Source organism: Danio rerio, chromosome 9, assembly GCF_049306965.1.
Source record: "Danio rerio strain Tuebingen ecotype United States chromosome 9, GRCz12tu, whole genome shotgun sequence".
NCBI classification, from domain to species: Eukaryota; Metazoa; Chordata; class Actinopteri; order Cypriniformes; family Danionidae; genus Danio; species Danio rerio.
Genome location: NC_133184.1, coordinates 47870001 through 47890287, shown reverse-complemented (window position 1 = coordinate 47890287; position 20287 = coordinate 47870001). Strand labels below are relative to the sequence as shown.

At 35.5% G+C, this 20287-nt stretch overlaps 1 protein-coding gene across 3 annotated transcripts in view; it reads left to right on the top strand.

Moving 5' to 3' along the window:
* Positions 1 to 20287, top strand: part of hdac4 (histone deacetylase 4) — a 399927-nt gene that overhangs the window by 198903 nt on the left and 180737 nt on the right. Inside the window, 1 exon segment of one of the 3 annotated variants that reach the window (NM_001039358.2) lies at positions 7033 to 7176. The exons of the other annotated variants lie outside the window; for them this stretch is intronic. Coding sequence (NP_001034447.2) covers positions 7173 to 7176 — 4 coding nt within the window. The 5' untranslated portion in view covers positions 7033 to 7172. 3 annotated transcript variants of the gene reach the window in all.

The window sequence follows — 20287 nt, the reverse complement described above, 5'->3', positions numbered from 1 at the left end:
TAAAGGTATGTGAGCTGTGACTGGGGTGTATACCTTTTCAAAAGGTACACATTTGTAATTAAAGGGTCTTTATTGGTACCTCGAAAGTATGTATTAGTACCTACAAATTTTAAGAGGAACTATTTTGTACTTTTTAGGTACTAATATGTACCCTTGGGGTATTAATATGGACCTTTTAGGTACAAATTTGTATCTTTTAAAAATTACCCACCCCAGTGACAGTTCCCGTGCCTTTATTTCTGACAGTGTAGGGTAGTTAGGTAAGTCGTTTTATAATGATGGTTTGTTCTATAACTAATCTGAAAAAATATATAGCTTAAAGCTAATAATATTGACCTTAATATGTTTTTTTTTATTATGATTAAAAACTGCTTTTATTCTATCCGAAAAAAAACAAAAAAACAAATAAGACTTTCTCCAAATGAAAAAATATTATCGGAAACACTGTTAAACATTCTTTCCTTTTGTTAATTGTTGTTTAGGAAGTTATTATTGCGACTTGAACTGTATATTGCCAGATGAACATAATTTCACTAGATGACTTAAATAGCTCGATTTGGAAAGGTTTCATCTTTTTAGACCAATTGAGATATTTATTAGGGCAATGAATCTGCATAAATTGAACAAATTGTAATCATAGATAAATACAATGAAGCAAAAAAAGAGAGAAAAAAAAAGAAAATGCTTTAACTTTATTCAGACATGGAAATTGAATAATCAAATGTAACATCAAATGAATGATGCACTACAACACCTGTACACGTCATCATATGTCATTACAATCTCTTGCTTCATATGAGATTGACGACGGCGACTGCTGTTATTCCAGTTGTGTTATTTTTGGTATTTATCTTCAGGAAATCACTGAAGGCATATATCATGTTATCATAATGATCTAATGTGGCAATAAGATCGTAACTGTACTGTGTGTTTACACAGTGGCCATATCCATATATGTAAACACACCAAAAACAACATGAACATTATAGCAGACTCTGTAAAAAGCTCATTCTCAGCCACCACACTTTTCTGACAGGGCATTCAAGTGTCATCGAGTAACAGACTGTTGTGGGACTGCTAAATAGGAGTTACTATCATAGATTATGGATAAAATTTAGCAGTTTTTTATTTTAGTGTTTTTTTAAAGCATAGGGGTTAAACATGAACATGGTTATGAATGTATTTAAACACATGCTTGTTTGTTGGTAAAAATTCGTAATAATCACAAGACAAAATGCTAATTTTTGCATCTCCTGATTCCGAGTGCAGCTGTGCTGGCGTTGCAGATGGTGTCTTCTAGGAAATATTCTCACCCCTTGGTTTTGAGTGTGGTCCTGAAAAATCTCAGTTTCAAGGGGTATCTAGCCTTTTCCCCTCAGCCCTACAAGCTAAAGAGAATTGGGACACCCCTAAGAGGGGGTAAGGGATAGAATTTTTGATTGGGCCTAAGAGGTGTTGTAAACTCTGGAGAAACTAATCAAAGTTCAACTATTATGGGATGGAATAGACTGTGGTGGGCCGTAACCATAGTAACACACCAACAAATTGCATCAATCGGCTGTAACTGCACCTACATAAAAGAACGGCTGACGAGATGCAGAGAGAGAGAGAGAGAGAGAGTGAGAGAGAGCGAGAGCACTGCAGCCGGCAGGTACCCATACTGTGGGATATCCCATATTACAAGTCAAATACCAAAACACACGCTGAACCGCCAACTACTCTAGCATGTTCTCACGCAGCGTTTGCCCTTCCAGCCACAACCCAATACTGGAAAAACTCCCATACACTTTTGTATTAACACACTATGGCCAATTTTGTTTACCTAATTCACTTGTACCACATGGCTTTGGACTGTAAGGGAAACCGAAGCACCCAGAGGAAACCAACACAGGGAGCACATGCAAACTCCACACTGAAATCCCAACTAATCCAGACGGGACTCGAACCAGTGACCTTCTGGTTGTGAGGCGACAGTGCTCACCACTGAGCCACTGTGCTGCCACTAGAGTCTTCATAGACGTCAGTATGTTGTGTCAAATGATGGAGTTTGTGGCTCGAAATCCCAATGACCGTCCATTAGGGATGTAACGGTATCAGAATTTCACGGTACGGTAATACCTCGGTATCAATGTCACGGTACGGTATTTATTGAATCATTTACAGGAAAAAACAAAACTTATGAAAATACTCCAAAAAAGAGCCAAAAGTGTCAATGACATACAAATTAGCCATCTATCTGTAAGCTTTGAAACAGGAACTTCAATTTTAATAACAAAAAAAATATTAAACCATGTAAAAAAAAATTTAAGTTTTTAATTTAGTATTGTTGAAAACTCATCACATTCAACATTTAATCACTCACTCACTTAGATAGAGATGGGTTTAAAGGAAAATTATCATATAAATATAATCTGGTAAAAGCTGGTATCTCTGGGCATTTACAATGTCCCCTGCAACAGAAAAAAAACCTCTCATTTGGTACTGAGGTTTCTGGGACAAGAGAGATATGACTTATATGACTTATTTCTCGAGCGCCGAAAACGGAGCTTTTCGAAAACGCTGGAGAGGCCGTTTTCATTCTGAAACCTGCTGCTCCGTCTCAGTGTGGATGGGGAAAGACGGAGACATCTGAAAACGGAGGCGGGGCTGCAAACGTTCGCCTATCTGATTGGGGCTTTTCCTCAATATTAAGTAGCCCACACACAGTTCAGTCTCGCATCCTCTTCTTGTAAGTTAAGACTTCGCAAGTTTGATCAAGGCTGCAGTCTCCCCCTTCTCAGTTTGATATGGAAAACATACCGAGGACACGCGTAAATCTTCAAAGGGAACAGTGTACTTTATAACTTCATTCACATCACCTTGGCTACGTTGTTTCACTTTCTCAACAATAAAATGTAAACATGATTTAAGGAACTGCCTATTTCCTTTTTAATATTAGAAAACAGACAGCAGAAATGTTGAGGCGTCGTGCTGCATATATGAGCGTCATCTTCACTGTGAGGATATTTATAACAAAACGGAGCCTATAACAACTACCTCCTTTCAATTTCAGTGAAAATACGAAACGCACCCTCACTTTTGTTGAATATCAGTTTTAATAATCGACAATTATAAAAGTATCACATACAATAAGTTTATACATTGTAGGAATTAAAGGCAAGCGATCAGTCAATGTACCTGGATTAATCATTAACTTATCTTTGCGCTTAACCAAAACATGTTACTCGTGAAGTAACTTAATAGATTCCAATGACCAAAGTCAGGGAATTGGCCTATGTCGTTAGATAAAGACAACAACATGAATGAAATATCACGTTTAGCAAATATAGTGAGATTAGATCCAGCGGAAGATGCTTGATGAGCAGTCCGACAAGCAGAGCTCTCATCTGGGTAGAAATGCTGGAGCGCTTGCCCGAGAGTGTCTGTGGTCACGTGATGTGCGTTTTCAGCGTTTTGGTGTGGACGGAGAGCTGTTCAGAAACACTGGGTAAAACGCGAGTGTGGACGCGGATCATTTTCATTCTACAACGCCGTTTTAAAACTAAAACGCACTCTTGTAAAAGGGGCCTTAGAGTTTTACAGCTCTTTTTGATCCCCGCTTCTAGCAGCACACTCCATTTCCGCATTACTGGATCTGTAGCGACAACAGACCGCAAGGGATGATGGGGATTGTAGTTTTCGCTACCTCCGGTTCGCTTCATTCGCCTGAGCAAATTTTCTCAGAAGACCTATAGTTTTACCGAGTCATGCGACTTCGGTAATATCGAAAAAAATTAATATTGCGGTATGACGGTATTTACAATACCGTTACATCCCTACCGTCCATCCATCATGCCTCTAATGTTCTCATTTGTAAAAAATTTTTTATTATTCTGAAGCACCTCGCTCTCAGGCTTTGCTTATAACCATTAATTATTCAATGACAAAAGAGCTAATCATGCGTGTTGTGTTTTTCTTCCCAATAATGGCGACCTCCATATTTAGGATACTCATGCCAAAATATATCATTACGCCATTATATGGTGTTTGTTTTTGTCCCGGCTTTAGCGATTGTGAAATAAATAGCTTGATGTTTTAAGAGTCCTGGGATTTCCCTGAACAATGAGCTGGAGATGATCGATGGCCGTGCGCGCTGCTTGAAGCTCATGATCGTCCAGATATTCCTGTCCGACGAGTCAATCGATCAATAAAATGCAGAGCCGGAGTGGATCTGTAAATGAGCTTCATAGAGCCAGCTGGGAAGGGGAATGTGTGATCAGATGAGATGAGATGGGTGGTTACGCTGTTGATTTCCATTCTGGTCATTTTTTAAAGAGGTAGTTTGTTTAGAAATAAGAGCTGGCAGCTGGATGTCTAAACTCTCAAGACTTACCTTCTGATATTTTGTGATTTTAGTGATCTTGCATTCTTAAGGTTCTTTGTTAGCATTGGTGGTTCTTTGTGTAGTCAAAAGGTTAATTTGAAAAACTTTGATTAACTTCGTTCAGTTAAGAATGTTATGGAGCAAAATATAAATGAATGAAATATCCGGAGTGTAAAAATCTCTAAAGAAATATAAAAACTAAAAATTAAGTTTTTTTTAATATTTACTTTAAATGATTATTTAATCAAAAATGACTAAATATTTTATTATTTTATATATATATATATATATATATATATATATATATATATATATACACACTGCTACGAGTGTCATATTGCGTTTATACAACAGTTTGACGGCATAATTGTGTATATAAAAACAAAATCAAACATAAAGAGTCTCAAAAACCCTTTTGTATGTGGAACTACTTTCTTCTGGATTCAAATCATGAGCTGACAGTTAAACAGTTGAGCAAGCATCTTTTAAACTTTAGATCTGTAGTTTCTGCTTTTTGCTGAATGTATGTGGGCGGAGTAATACACAAAGGGTAAAGAGGCTGTAGGAGCTCTGATATTGCAGTATATCGCACGGCTATCAGCCAATAAGATTTGAGAACCAGACAGAACTGTTGTATATATATATATATATATATATATATATATATATATATATATATATATATATACTCTACCTGAAAAGTCTTATCACCTAAGTTGTAGGAACAACAAATAATAACTTAAATAACTTAAAAACAACACCTTCAGATTGTTTTTTTTCTTGTTTTAATACGATCAACATAAAAACATTAAACTGGAGCCTGAGGACAACATGCTCTCACGGCAAGTCGTAACTTTTTCATTTAGTAGTTAATTCATATGAATACGATCTCATTTGTACAATTTAGTACGATTTGCTTATCCACCACCGTTTGGGTTTAGGGGTGTGTTTGGGTGCCACGCCTCCTTTTTTATATCGTACATTTTCGTACGACTGGGCTCGTACAAATTAACCTCTAAACTGACTTGACGTGAAATAGTTACGTTTTCTCGAGAACACCTCAATGTGGTATGGCAGGACATAGATGTGGACTTTCTCTGTCACACTGATGCTGATTTGCTGATTTAGGCATCTGAATCTAATCAAATGAAATGAACAGTTTGCAAGTTTGCGCCATCCAATGGACACAATTGGAACAGCAGTTACTTTTATTGAAAAAATTGCATCTCATTTTTATACTTTACATAATAATTTTGCGGGCCGGATTAAACCCGTTTGTCGGCCTGATATGGCCTGCGGGCTGTATGTTTAAGAACCCTGGCTTAGACAAGGGGTTTGTCACTTAACAGAAATAATGTAAAGTATAGAATATAAAGTCATGCTGCAGTGGATAAAGAATTAATGTTGAGTATGACTCCCATGAGCTTGCATACATATCTGCAATGACTCAAATAATACATTTATAAATTGTTAAAGTAAATATTATTAATCTGGAATGTCAAAGAAAGCTTTCTTGCAGGACTCCCAGAGTTCATCAAGATTCTTTGGATTCATTTTCAATGCCTCCTCCTCCTTATCCTAGACATGCTTAATAATGTTCATTTCTGGTGTCTGGGCTGGCCAATCCTGGAGCGCCTCGACCTTCAGTACCTTTCAGGAACATTAATGTGGAGGCTGAAGTATGAGAAGGAGTGCTATCCTGCCTAAGAATTTGCCCTCTCCTGTGGTTTGTAATGGGCAGCACATATCTAGATACCTCAGGCTGTTTATGTTGCCATCCACTCTGCAGATCTCTCACACACCCCTATACTGAATGTAACCCCAAACCATGATTTTTCATTCACCAAACTTGACTGATTTGTTTGAGAATCTTGGCTCCATGCGGGTTCCAATAGGTCTTCTGCAGTGTTTGTAATGGGTGGAATGCAGTTCAACAGATGATTCATCTGAAAAATCTACCTTTGATTCTGTTTTAGAAAATCCACCAGTTGCTTAAGTGATTATTTTTTATTCTATTGAAACAGAAATAGCTGCACTTTTGTTTTGCCGTAAACATTTATATACAAATGAATACAGCATATACAGTCAAGCTCTGCTCTGCATACTGTAAAAAAACTAAATGTGTATGAATTTTCTCTGTATTCCTGATATGCTTTCTGAAAAATAGTCATTATGCTTTGTGAATTAAGTACTTATTTTACTCTTAAAATATATTAAACACATCCTTTTTTGTTTTTCCCTCAGACGCCTTTCCATAGAACTCAACCTGATGTTATGACTCACCTCAGAGCTTTCTGCTGTGGTTTACGTCTTTTCCCTGCAAACATTGTATATAAATTGAATGGGGGGGAACACTTCCCTAACTAGAGCTGCAGAAAAAGTGGGTGGTCACCGTAGCGCTCTATGTAAACATCAGAGTAGTGTGCTAATGAGAGAGAGAGAGAGAGAGAGAGAGAGAGAGAGAGAGGGAGAGTCTGGAGCTTCTGTGAATCTGCCCCGTGTTCCAGGAAACTACAGCAGTGCACATAAACACTCAGCATGCCTGCAACGGCTCTGTGATGTCACCAGCTGAGCGAGTGAGCAAGAGAAAGAAAGAGAGAGAGAGAGGGAGGGGCAAGCGAGCCTGACGGAGTGAGAGATACAGACACAGCCGGAGGGAAGAGCGAGTCAGTGAGAGCGAGACGGGGAATGTGAAAGACACACACTCAGCTCAGCGCTGGTCGAGGCATCGTGGGAGTCGCTGTGCGCGTGTTGTAACCCCTCCGGCTCGCTGTCTGCCGTCTCTCCCTGCTCTGGACGTGAGGGGCTGATGGGTAAGCAGCGTTTCTGTACAGGCTGTTCTGAGTGGGCGGACTGGTGCGCTTTAATGCATGGTGCTGAGATACCCGAACGCTGGGCTGTGGGTGGGTGTGTGTGTGTAAACGCACGCTGCATCCTTGAACACTGTCTAGTGAGTGATGAGGACACTTTATTGTCACTGTGTCGTGTGTTTGTTTGTAAGGGGTGCCTCTGGGCTCGATCCTGTATGTTTGGTGAGGATGGAAAGTAGGGTGTGACGACGGATGGACGGAGGGATCATTCTGTACCGTTTGTACTGTGATAGATGCGTCCATGTGGTGGTTATGTTGTTTACACGTGAGAGCAGTGGAGAACCGTGGATTAATGGGAAATGCAGAATGGGACGTGTCCCGAACAAGTCAAGACGAGGAACTTGTTATTAAAGGGTGTTTGGCAACAAGAGGTGCAGATTTTTTTTGTTCTTTTTTTACAGTTGCTGAGCAACTTGCCGCATTCATGTAGAATTCAACTGATGAGCTCACATGAGTGCAGTTATTGGATATTTTATAACATGTAGCAGATGTTGGCTTATCCAATCAGAATTGAGAGTTGGCTGTTAAAATGTTATCTTGTTCCAAAGTTAAAATAATTCTAAATATTTAAAAGTATTTAATTTGGAAGTACTTGTAATTAATTAGGGCTGCATGATACTAGAAACAATTACACATTGATATATATATATATATATATATATATATATATATATATATATATATATATATATATATATATATATTTTATTCATTTACTTTTTCTGTTATAGGAATATAATTTCAATAGATGGGTTGAATGAAGGTTTGTAAAGAATTTATAATGTTAGATTGATTGGGAAGATTTTGCAGGCGAGTGCAGAAAATATAATTCAAGTTTATTGTCAAATACCAAAACTTACTTTCCTATCAAATGATTAAAAAACAAATCAACAAAAAAGGTTTGCGTACCAAAATGTGACACGAGAACTATTTATTCAATTTTTCATTCATTCATTCATTTTCCTTAGCCCCTTATTTATTAGGGGTTGCCACCGTGGAATGAACCGCCAACTACTCCAGCATGTTTTACGCGCTCCCATACACTTTCGCATTTACACACTATGGCCAATTTTATTTACCTTATTCACTTGTACCACATGTCTTTGGACTGTAAGGGAAACCGAAGCACCCGGAGGAAACCCACACCAACACGGGGAGAACATGCAAACTCCACACAGAAATCCCAACTAGTCCAGCCGGGACTTGAACCCGTGACCTTCTAGCTGTGAGGCGACAGTGCTAACCACCGTGCCGCCCTCTAGAGAACCAATTGTTTGCTTTTCCCTAGTGTCCTATCACAAGTGTTCATAGACGAGGCTTTGTATAGTTTTGAGCACAATAGGTCTTGTATAATAAGTAAACTATTTATATTGTCACCTTAGAATTATAAGATTCTATCTGAAATTTTTGTAAAAATTGAGTTATTGACATATTCATATTAAATCATAACTCGTTATTCATTTGTCAAAGTTACAAACAAGACATTTTCTTAGGCCTGAATGCTTTTAAAACATTCACAGAGTTGGAAGTCTCCAAAACACTTGCAAAATGATCAATTATAATCCGCACTCAACATCGCATAATGCATATACTTGCGATGTGACTATTGGGAATGATCACATTGCGATATCAATTATTGTGCAGCACCATAATGAATACATACTAAAAATAAATATAGTAAAAAAATATATATAGCTTTTTAAATATAGTATTCTACCCACAAGGTTACATGTGTGGAGTTGGGAGCCTGTTGTTAAAATGTAATATCTTTCAAAGTCAAAATAGTTCCAAATATTAAGCTTTTGCTTTGTATTTAATTTGGAAGTATTTATAATAAATTAGAGCTGAACAATACTGGAAAAATGACACGTTATATGTATTTATTTGATATATATTTATTTGCGATAAGACTACAATTTCACTAGATGTGTTGAATAAATGTTTGTAAAGAATCTTTAGTATTAGATTAGGAAGGTTCTGTAGGGTAGTACATCAAATATCATTCAAGTTTATTTGTATAGTTTTGAGCGCGATAAAGACTCATTCACACCAGGATGCTTTTTGCTCATGTTTTCCGTCAACATTTAACGCCTCGTGACTAGATAAAGGGCGGCAATGTGATCATGCACACCAACGCACAAAACGGCAGACGTAAAAGCATCAATTTTAAAGAAACGCCTCATGCTGTTTTTTTTTTTTTTTGGTCGTCAAAACCTTCTCCACCAATCATTGGCACTTTTGTTCACATGCACGGAGCTGCTGAAGTTTCATTTAACAGCACTTGGAGGCGCTCGAGCGCAAAACTGTAAATTCGAACGCACATTGAAGAAGATGCCCAGAGGTTATATGAATGTGGAGCTGCTTATTGCACTGGTGAACAACAATCATTTCTTCATTGCTGGAGCTGCTACTTATACCATCCATGCTTGTTGAAATTGCCAGTAACTTTAACAACTTGGCTGCTTCCGAAACCGCATACTTCCATACCATATAGTATGCTAAAATCAGTATGCGAGCTGAGTAGTATGTCCGAATTCATAGAATTCGAAAATCAGTATGTGAGAAGTACCCAGATGACTTACTACTTCCGGCGAGATTCTGGTGTGCGCATCGCATGCATGCTGCGCTATCCCATGATGCCCCGCGAGCGAATTCATGAATGGGAGTAAAGCGACGCAATTGGCGCAGGTAGGTCACGTGACTATGACAAAATGGCGAATGTAGTACGTCTGAATTCCATTCATACTTTTCACGTTCATACTGTATAGAACGTACTTATCTAACGGCCGAGTAGTACGTTTAAATTCAAATGCAGTACCTACTAAGTAGTAGGCGGTTTCGGACGCAGCACAAGCATTTCAACTTTCTGTCTTCTTCTTTTGCGTTACAAGCCGGTGTCAGAAGCTTAAAGTTGTGTAGTGCCATCTATCGGCAAGGAGTGATTTAGCATACTCTTCTGTTTGACGCCAGTGAAAGTCTATTGGGTTTGAATCCAGAAAAACATCTCAAAAAACGCTGACCATAAATGCAAACGAAAAGCATCCCGGTGTGTACCAGCCTCAAGTCTTGTATAGTAAATAATGTAATATTATAATATTACCTAATAAATAATATTTATATTATTGAGCACAATATTTGTATAATAAACCATCTACAAGCATAAATTCAACAAAATATGCAAATTTAACATACAGTGTAATTGTTTTTCGAAGAGTTGAAATGCATTCAGGTATACAAAATTGAATAATCAAATATAAAATGATACTGCATAGTCTTTGTTTTCTAAACAATTCCATCAAAATAATCGTTATTCATTTTTCAGTTACAAACTACTTTTTTTTTTTTTTTAAGGCATGAATGCTTTTAAAACCCTCACACAGTCACAGGGCTCAAAAACCACTTGCAAAATACTCAATTATAATCAAGACTCATAAATATAGAATTCTGCACATGAAGTTAGATGTGCAGTTATTGGATATTTTATAACATGCAGCAGATGTTGGCTTATTCAATCAGAATTGAGAGTTGGCTGTTAAAATGTTATCTTGTTCCAAAGTTAAAATAATTCTAAATATTGAGCTTTTGCTTTGTATTTAATATTGAAGTTTTTGTAATAAATTCGGGCTGCACAATACTGAAAAAATGACACATTGCAAAATTTTTTTATTCTGCAATATATTTATACTGTGATATGAATACAACTTCACTAGATTAGAGCTGAATAAATGTAAAGAATCTTTAATTTAAGAGTTCAAAGATGCAAGTTTATTTTACATTGAGCATTTTTACAGCCTCTTAGTTTGTTCAGTTATTTCATGTTAAAATGGCTGAAAATAACCCATTCTTTGCCATAAAGTGCATATCATGAAAGTGCACAAGTTCATGCATGAAATATAATAAAACAATTTAAAAGCAATACAGCACAGGAAAAAAAAAAAAAATTATATATATATATTATAAGTTACAGTGCTTTGTGGTTTCAAATCAAATCACTTTTATTGTCACATCATCAGCAGCACGTGTGCTATGACGAGTGAAAAGCTTAGGTGCTGGCTCCAGACAGTACAAAATACAGACGCAAATACAACTACAGTGCAAAATACAGACAGTGCAAAATACAGACAGTGCAAAAATAAAATGATAGTGCAAATACAACAACAGTGCAAAATACAGACAGTGCAAAATAGAGACAGTGCAAATTCAACGACATTGTGAAATTGACAGCGATATGTACAATGAATAGGTGTCCACATAGTTGTTGGCAGTATTGTTTCAAGTATGGATTGGTTAAAGTGCAGTGCATGCTACATATTGATGGTGTGCAGTGAGGGTTTGGAAGAGTCTGTGTGTGCTTTTCTGGGGAGCCCAACAGTATTCAGGTACACAATAATAAACTAATCATTCAATAAAGACACTGTATAATGTTCATCGTAAGTAGTTAAATAAAATAAATATTTATTAAACTTACGAAAATTACAATTTCTTGTGCCTAAATGCAGTCACAGGGGTTAATATGCAGATGATAAACTTTTTTTTTCGAAATTATGGCTCTTGCTTAAATAAAATGCCAACATTGCATATCCTGTGATTCGACTATTGCAGACATGCACGTTGTAATATCAATGCAGAAATAATATATTGTGCAGCCCTACACCATAATATATATATTCATATCAACCACCTCTACAAGTAAAAGATTTTTAGAGATGAATTGAAGAAAGCAAGAGGATTTGCAAGTGAGAGTGTCTATGTTTTTCTCTCATTTTTGGCGTCTTTGTTGTGTCATTGAGGGCTTGTTTTGGATGTGTCGGCCAATACACACACACTCACACACACTGTTAGTCATCCAGGATCCTGCAGTGTCCTACCTTAGTCTCATTCACATTTGAATGGGCATTGCTCACCCATCCTCTCTCTCTCTCTCTCTCTCTCTCTCTCTCTCTCTCTCTCTCTCTCCTCTGCCTATTAAAAGCACACGTGACCATTCACAGAGTAACTCAGCATGCAGCAGTGTTTTCATTCACGTTCAACATGTCCATCTCTTTCAGTCGACTTTTTTTCTCAAGTTTTAATGAGGAAAAAAAGTTTCATTTAAACCATCTGCTGAGAGCTCTGCCCTTACATTAGTCTTCTGATTGACGTTCGCTGTTTTTATTTCTGAGCAAGACCTGCCCTCTTAGACAGGAGGTGACATGAAAGCGATCAATGACTGATAGATGTGTTTAGGTGTGGTTTTATTTGTATTTACTTTATTTTTGTGTGAATCTTAAGTCATTGAGTTTAAATGCTATTTTGTGTATTAGTAAAATGTTGATTGACAAATATAGATTTTTTTATATATTTTTTTTTTTATCTGCACATCATGACTACTGCATTTTAATTTTGGGAAAAATAAATTTTAGATTTGGGAAAATCCTATTAAAAAATAAAAAATAAATAAATAAGGTAAGTGGATGCAAATTTGATTAATTAAATTTGGATAGAAACAATTAAGTTGAACACTATTCAAGTAAATTTGTTTCTTTAAAATACAGCCCATATAAATTGTTTGCAACCATTTAGAAAACTGAAGTCGATGAGGTTCTCGAGGTGAATGCGAATGTAAAGTTGGCCCTAAGGGTTAAATAACAAAGAAAAAGGTCAAGAATCTTGGTGTTATTCTGGAGTCAGATCTGAGTTTCATTAGTCATGTCAAAGCAGTAACTAAATCAGCATACAATCATCTCAAAAACATTGCAAGAGTTAGATGCTTTGTTTGAAGTGAGGACTTAGAGAAACTTGTTCATGGTTTTATCAGCAACAGGGTGGATTACTGTAATGGACTCCTCACGGGCCTTCCCCAAAGCACAGTCAGACAGTTGCAGCTCATCCAGAACGCTGCTGCCAGGATTCTGACCAGAACCAGAAAATCCGAGCACATCACACCTGTCCTCAGGTCTTTACTGGCTCCCAATTCCATTCAGAATAGATTTTAAAGTATTATTACGTGTCTATAAATCATTCAATGGCCTAGGACCTCAATACATTACAGATATACTCACTGAATACAAACCTAACAGATCATTCAGATCATTAGGATCAAGTAAAGTAGAACTTCCAAGAATTCAGTTAAAGCAGGGTGAATCCGCCTGCAGCTACTGCACTACTTTTATTTTCTTGTTTCTTTTGTTCCTGTTTTTGTAAAGCACTTTCTAATTATCATCGAGTATGAAATGTGCTGTAAAGATAAACTTGCCTTGGGTACCACTTACCTAAAAATATGTAGTAAATTCAATGAATCATTAATATCAGTGTATAATATTTAACATCTTTATACAATTGCTGCGTAAATACTTGTTTTGAGCTTTTGGGGTTATTTGTGGTCGGAAGAAAGTAATTTGTTAATTCAAACAAGTTACCTTATTAAACTTGATGGACAATTTGTGAGGTGAATAATTGAATTCTGAGGATAATTTTGACACCTACCCTTTTTTGTTAAACATTCACTGATTGTTTTAGTTCTTACCTTATGTAAGAACAGTTCATCTTAAAAAGACAATTCTGTCATCATTTATTCTGCTAGACTTGTTCCAAATCCATTTGAGATATTTCTTTTACTAGATACAAAAGAAGATATTTTGACGAAAGTTGGAAATAGGTCTGCACAACAGATTAAATTAAAATTGTACTTGAACTGAAAGCCAGAGGGCGCTCTTGCCTGGAAACTCTAGCACAGCTTTAATTATTTTGCTGAATAACAAGATTTTTTACTGCTCTCATTAATTCAGCATCACTAATAAACACACAACTGTGGAAGCATCTCTCGAAAGGATCTATTTCAAACACTCGGATGAAGTTATGAAGTGAGTTAAAACGCGTTATTAAATATGGTATTTTAACATGTCTTTTTAATTTAGTGTTTACTACACAGCCTTAATTCAAGAAGTGACACAAACAGCTGTCATTATCACAGAAAGCTTATCTTAATTTCATTACCATACAATTAAACATAAATTCTCTGTATAAATGCGGTAACAATTTACCGTACAAGACACATGCTATAGTTAATGTGTTTAATGTATTTACTAACATGAACAAACTGTTCTAATTATTGTGCAACATTTATTAATCAGAGTTTAACATTTACTAATGCGTTATCCAACAAATATCCAAATATCCAACATTATGAATGTTAATTTAGGGATAAAGTACATTCTGCCGATTAGCCTGTCAGGCTTTATTGTGCAAAAACAACCATTCTGGATGTACTTTATTCAGCTTGTTACATGCCAAATAATAAATTTAATAATAAATTATACTCAACTTTGTTCTGAGCCATAGTAGTTTATTAATTTAATTAAATGCAAAGCTAAAAAAAATGAAAAGAGCTGATGGAGTATACACTAACTTGCGCATTATTCTGTCACAAGATGGCGCCAAACAGTCAAAAACACAAAGCTGATAGAAATGAAATCGACTGTACGGAGCATATACTAACAGTCTGAGGATGCTGGATAAGCGGAGGTGAGGATCCACGTGCAGGTTATTATAAGATTTGTCAGGCAGACAATACTCAAACACAGGAGCAAACGGGTAATCCAAAAGGCAAAGTCAAGTAACAGGCAAAAGGTCGATTTATGCAGCAGACAACGAACACAAGGAAACAAGGCAAGTAACAAACATGGAAAGACAGTGTTACAGTAGAGTCAGCGAAGTGTGTGTGTGTGTGTGTGTGTGTGTGTGTGTGTGTGTGTGTGTGTGTGTGCTTGCGTGCGTGCGTGCGTGCGTGCGTGCGTGCGTGCGTGTGTGCGTGCGCTGTCTATATGGTCCATCTGATTAGTCCATCATGAGCTTCCAGCTGTGTGAGTGCAATCAGGGAGAGAACTGAAACTGGTGTGTGTGTGAGGTGCATAATGAGATTTGTAGTTCTTATCAGTGGCAGATTTATAGTTCTCCAGTGATCTGCAACTGCTAGATCAATGGTGATGGAGACACTTACCTACGTGTTATTTATTCACAAGACTGTGCCAAATAGACAGAAAAATAGATTCATTTGAATGTGCGTGTAAGTTTATGGATGTAAACATATCCATTGGCGTCAACATGTCGAAATTCCCAGGTAAGCCTGTGTTATTTAGCGGTTGATATCTCAGAATAACCTAAATTGGAATGTGGTGACTAACTAACAGTAATATGTGTACTGCATTGTGTATTTTCACTGTAAATGCTTATCCATCTGAAAGCATGTGCTGGAGATTTACTACTAATTACAGAACCGACTTAACTGACAAAGTGCGCATGACTTTCACCTTTGATTAATTGTGCAAATCTAGTTAAAAACCCGGTAGATATTGACTTTCATAGTATTTTTGTTTCCTAGTAAGGATGACCACCATCATCATGCAAAATAACTTCTTTTGTGTTCAACAGAAAGAGAAATACTCTAGAACTCTCTTTTTAATCCATATTGCAGCGAAAACATGGATTTCAAGATAATGAATACGAGCAAAGCACTGAAAGATTTGAGGCTGTATCAATCTGACCTGAGCTATTGTTCATAATATCAATGTCACGGAGTGGAAGAGCAAGTTAATCCTAATCCAGTGGTGGTGATTGGAGCTGTTCCTCTGCTCGGGGACCTGAGGATATAAATAGCTCCAGCTGCTGCTTCGCTCCCACCATTGGAGGGAAATGCCTGGAGCGTCTTGTTAGAGGTGGAGTCTGGAGGAGGAGGGCGAGAGAGCTTGACACACAGTGGCAGAAAGAAAGAGAAACAGTTTACACAAAGTCTGGATTGATTTTCGACCTTTTGGTGATTTTCAAAATGTGCTTCTATATATATATATATAAAAGTACTTGAAATATATATAAACAAACAAATGTGTGTGTACATGTGTATTAGGCATGGGACTATAAACCGGTTTTAAGGTTTATCGCAATTTACTGTTTTATTATACACCAACACCCCAGCTGCTTACTTCATATCCAAAGAAAAGAAAGATATTTAAAGATGCCTTTTCAAGTTGTAAATACAGATGTGTTTTAAACAAATTTAGACAGAAGAAGTCAATTATTTATTTGATATATTTAGATTGAGATGCTTACAGAATCTTACAGAATTTCAGAATCTTATGCTGGACCATGCCTAATGTGTATGTATATGAATGTATATGCGTGTAGTGCTCAGCATAAATAAGTATTTATTTTTGAGAATTGATATTTTTAACTATTTCTCAGTAAATTTAGTCATTATATTTTGGTGCATTTGAACAAAGCAGATTTATATATAAAAAAAAAATAATAATAAAAAAAAAAAAAAAATATATATATATATATATATATATAAATATATATCAAAACAATATTGTTGTCACCGAACATGTATAGAAATAAAAAGATGATACATTTAAATTCAAGCTAAATGTTGCAAAAAAATTCAAACTACAACATTTCAGCTAAATTATTTATTATTATTACTATTATTATTATTTGTTTGTTTGTTTGTTAGTTTGTTTGTTTATTTATGTATTTATTTATTTTACTTATTTATGTATTTATGTTTTTCACTTGATTTTTTTACCTCTTTTTCTATTTTTCTGAGATATAAATGTTTGTATACAAAATTTTTGGTTGCATAGACTTCAGATTTGGCTTCAGTACAGAATAAACTAGTGTATACACACAGATATAATATTGTAAATAATCCTATTATTTAACATATTTGTGAGGAATCGAGCATTATATATAATATATACACACACACAGTTGACATCAAAACATTTTTTAGCCCTCCTGAGAGTTTTTTATTCTTAAATATTTAACAAGTGCAGTTTAACAGATTTCCTATGATATTTTTTACAAATATTTTTGTCTTAATTTATGTATATATATGTTTATTAATGTTTTGTCTTAATTATTTTACTCTCTCTATATATTATTTGATTACCTGCAGAACAAACCACTGTTTTCCAGAAACTTGCCGAATTATCTAGTATTTAAATAAGGATTGATTATTAAATAATATTGTGACATTTTACAATAAGGTTTTATTTGCTATTATTAACAAACATGAAGTAAACATGAAACATACTTATAAAACATTGATGCATTTTCATTGTGTATGCTTTAATTCAATAACAAACAATCAACCTTTTTTATTTCATTATAGAGATGGGCTGACGATGTCGAATCATGATAAAATTTATGTCAATAACAATGATAAGCTCTGGACTTTTTTATGTTCTATTGATCTAAGAAACTATGACAGAAAAAATTTGCAACAATGGCAATCGAGAAGTCTGCTTATATTAAATCTGTAAGCATTAACTACTGATATGGAATTAAATATTGTTATTGTTTAATATGGAAAATAATGAATCAAGATTGCTGTCCTATTTCATTAACAAAAGTGATCAAAAAATAATAAATACATTATCAATGTATAGCTTATTGTCCGATAATAAGGATACTGAAGTGAATGGGACTGTATTTTCAAATATAAAAATAAACAAAAATATCACAAATAAAATGTACGCAGTAGAAATGTCATTCAAGAGACTTTTTGTTTTGTTTTAATAAAATAAATTTAATGTAATCCTTTGCAGAAATGCACAAAACATAAGAAAAAGTTTTCTTTTTTTTATTTAATCATCATTGAATCGTGTGTTGTGATAAATATTTTTTTAATACTAAAAATGATATCTCTTCCGGCCCTAATATGAAATCAAACTTAATTAAATTATAAGCAAATCACATTCCATTTCTTTATGATCGGAATCAACTACTAATATTTCTGAATGTCTTCCTAAAACCCTAAAGGACCTCGCCGGTGACCGTTTGACCTCACCATAATGAGATGGGTGAAGGTTCGGTCACGACTCATTTGGGTAATATTGCACAATGGCGCATTAGCATGTTTACCAATCTACAGTGAGCTTATAGATATGCTGCTCCATTAACCGGGGGTAATTGGCGATGCCGGCTATAGGTTATCCTCTGTTTACGGTAAACATGTCATGTCTGATCAAGGTTTGAGTTGTCAGAGATCGGCACTCCACAAAACATTGCGTGTCTATACGTTTAGCACACCCTCTGTTTGTTTTGGATTGGCGAGGTCTGAATTGAAGCCCAGGACGGGATAATCTGGAGTTACAGATTTTCTATGCGCTGTGTTTATGGCATGAGAGGCTGTAATTATGCTGTTATCGCAGGCCTCCGAGCGTTGGTGCCAGTGACCGCTGATGTTTTTATTTAATAAATGGAATAAATTTTAGGATTTTTTGTCTCAAAAAAAAAAAAAAAAAAATGAAGCAATTTTACTGCCCCTTTCATTTAGCTGGACAAGTTCACGCGGCGTTTTACATGACACTCTGGGCTTGGGTTCAGGATTATGTTTTGGCATCGTCATTGACTAAATGAAGACAAGAACATAATTGAGATCGTACATAATATTTATTTCACAACACTAATTGCTTATAAATTTATTTTAGAACAATCAAATGCAAATTGAACGCTTATTTATTTATTAAACATTACAAATACTTATAAAGAACTTATTAATTTTCATAGTGTATCTTTTAATTTTATTAAATAACCAACAATCAATCTTTTTATTTCATTATAGGGCTGGCCTGATAAACGATATAATATCGAATAGTGATAAAATGTAGTCAATAACAATGAAAAGCTCTGGACATTTTTTACTCTCTATTGATCTAAGAGCCAATCACACAGAAGAAATGTGCAACAATGGCTATCTAAAAGTGTGTTAATATTAGAGATGCACTGAATTTTCGACTGACAAAAATTGTCACCGCTAAAAAAAAATAGGTTATGCTGTTTAATAGGCCCTCTCATTTTTGTGGCTTCAGTCATTGTTGGGATATTCTTTTAAATCTGGAAGCATTAACAACTGATATTGAAATATACGTGAAGACAAGAACATAATTGAGATTGCACATAATATTTATTTTACAGCAGTAATTGCTTATTAATGTATCTTAGAACAATCAAATGTAAATTGAACACAGATATATTTATTTGTTTATTTATTTATTTATTTATTTTAAACTCTGTTTTTACCATAAGAACTTCGAAGGCCAGAATGTGTGTGTGTGTGTGTGTGTGTGTGTATATATATATATATATATATATATATATATATATATATATATATATATATATCATCTAGACATTATGCTTTAGAATCATTTAAATACTAGCTCTAAAGTGATGTTGGTGAATGAGCAACAGTTTCTGCTGTTCTAACTTTCGGCTGCAGATGTGAATGAGTGGCTAAGGAAAGGGTCTTATGTTTGGTTTTGTATACACAAAAATACACAAGACTCAACACTGAATATACACTTACAGTGTGTATATATATATATATATATATATATATATATATATATATATATTAAGGGTGGAGCCGAACCCGAATACGGTATTCGGAAAGACACGAATAGCGTGTTTTTACGAATACTTATTTCGAACAAATACTTGAAAAATTATTTGTATTCGGGAGCAAGAAAAACACTATATCAAAAAGCAGCGTTTCCTCATGAGACCACAGTGCATGCCCACGTGAGTGAGTGAGTGTGAGAGAGAGAGAGAGAGAGAGAGAGAGAGACGCTCAGTCGGAGGGCGGGGCGGAGGTAAAAGCTGTCTCGCACAAGCTTCTCCACAGATACAGACAGAGAAGGCTCGGCTGAGCGAAAAAAATACTACACTGCATCACTATTTTTGTTAAATAGATTTTTGTACCTTAATTGGGTTCCACATGCAGTTTATAAACTTGTAGCGGAGTTTGTTCGGGATATTACATTACGCTGCATTTTTGACGTTTGCAATCGGGTGCTCTGTTTACGCAACGTTAGCTCTGTTAGCGCGGTAATTTACACAATAGACTGTTGACAGAGTAACGTTAATGTTCGTTTATAAAGGTTAAAATGATGCTTGTGCAGTTGTGTCGAATAGTATCCACTTATGGGAGTTATATGGTACGTCTACATTACTGTCTTTTTCAGACAGCAAGATATATGCTATAGGCTAGTTAACCTTAGCATAGCTTCCCCTC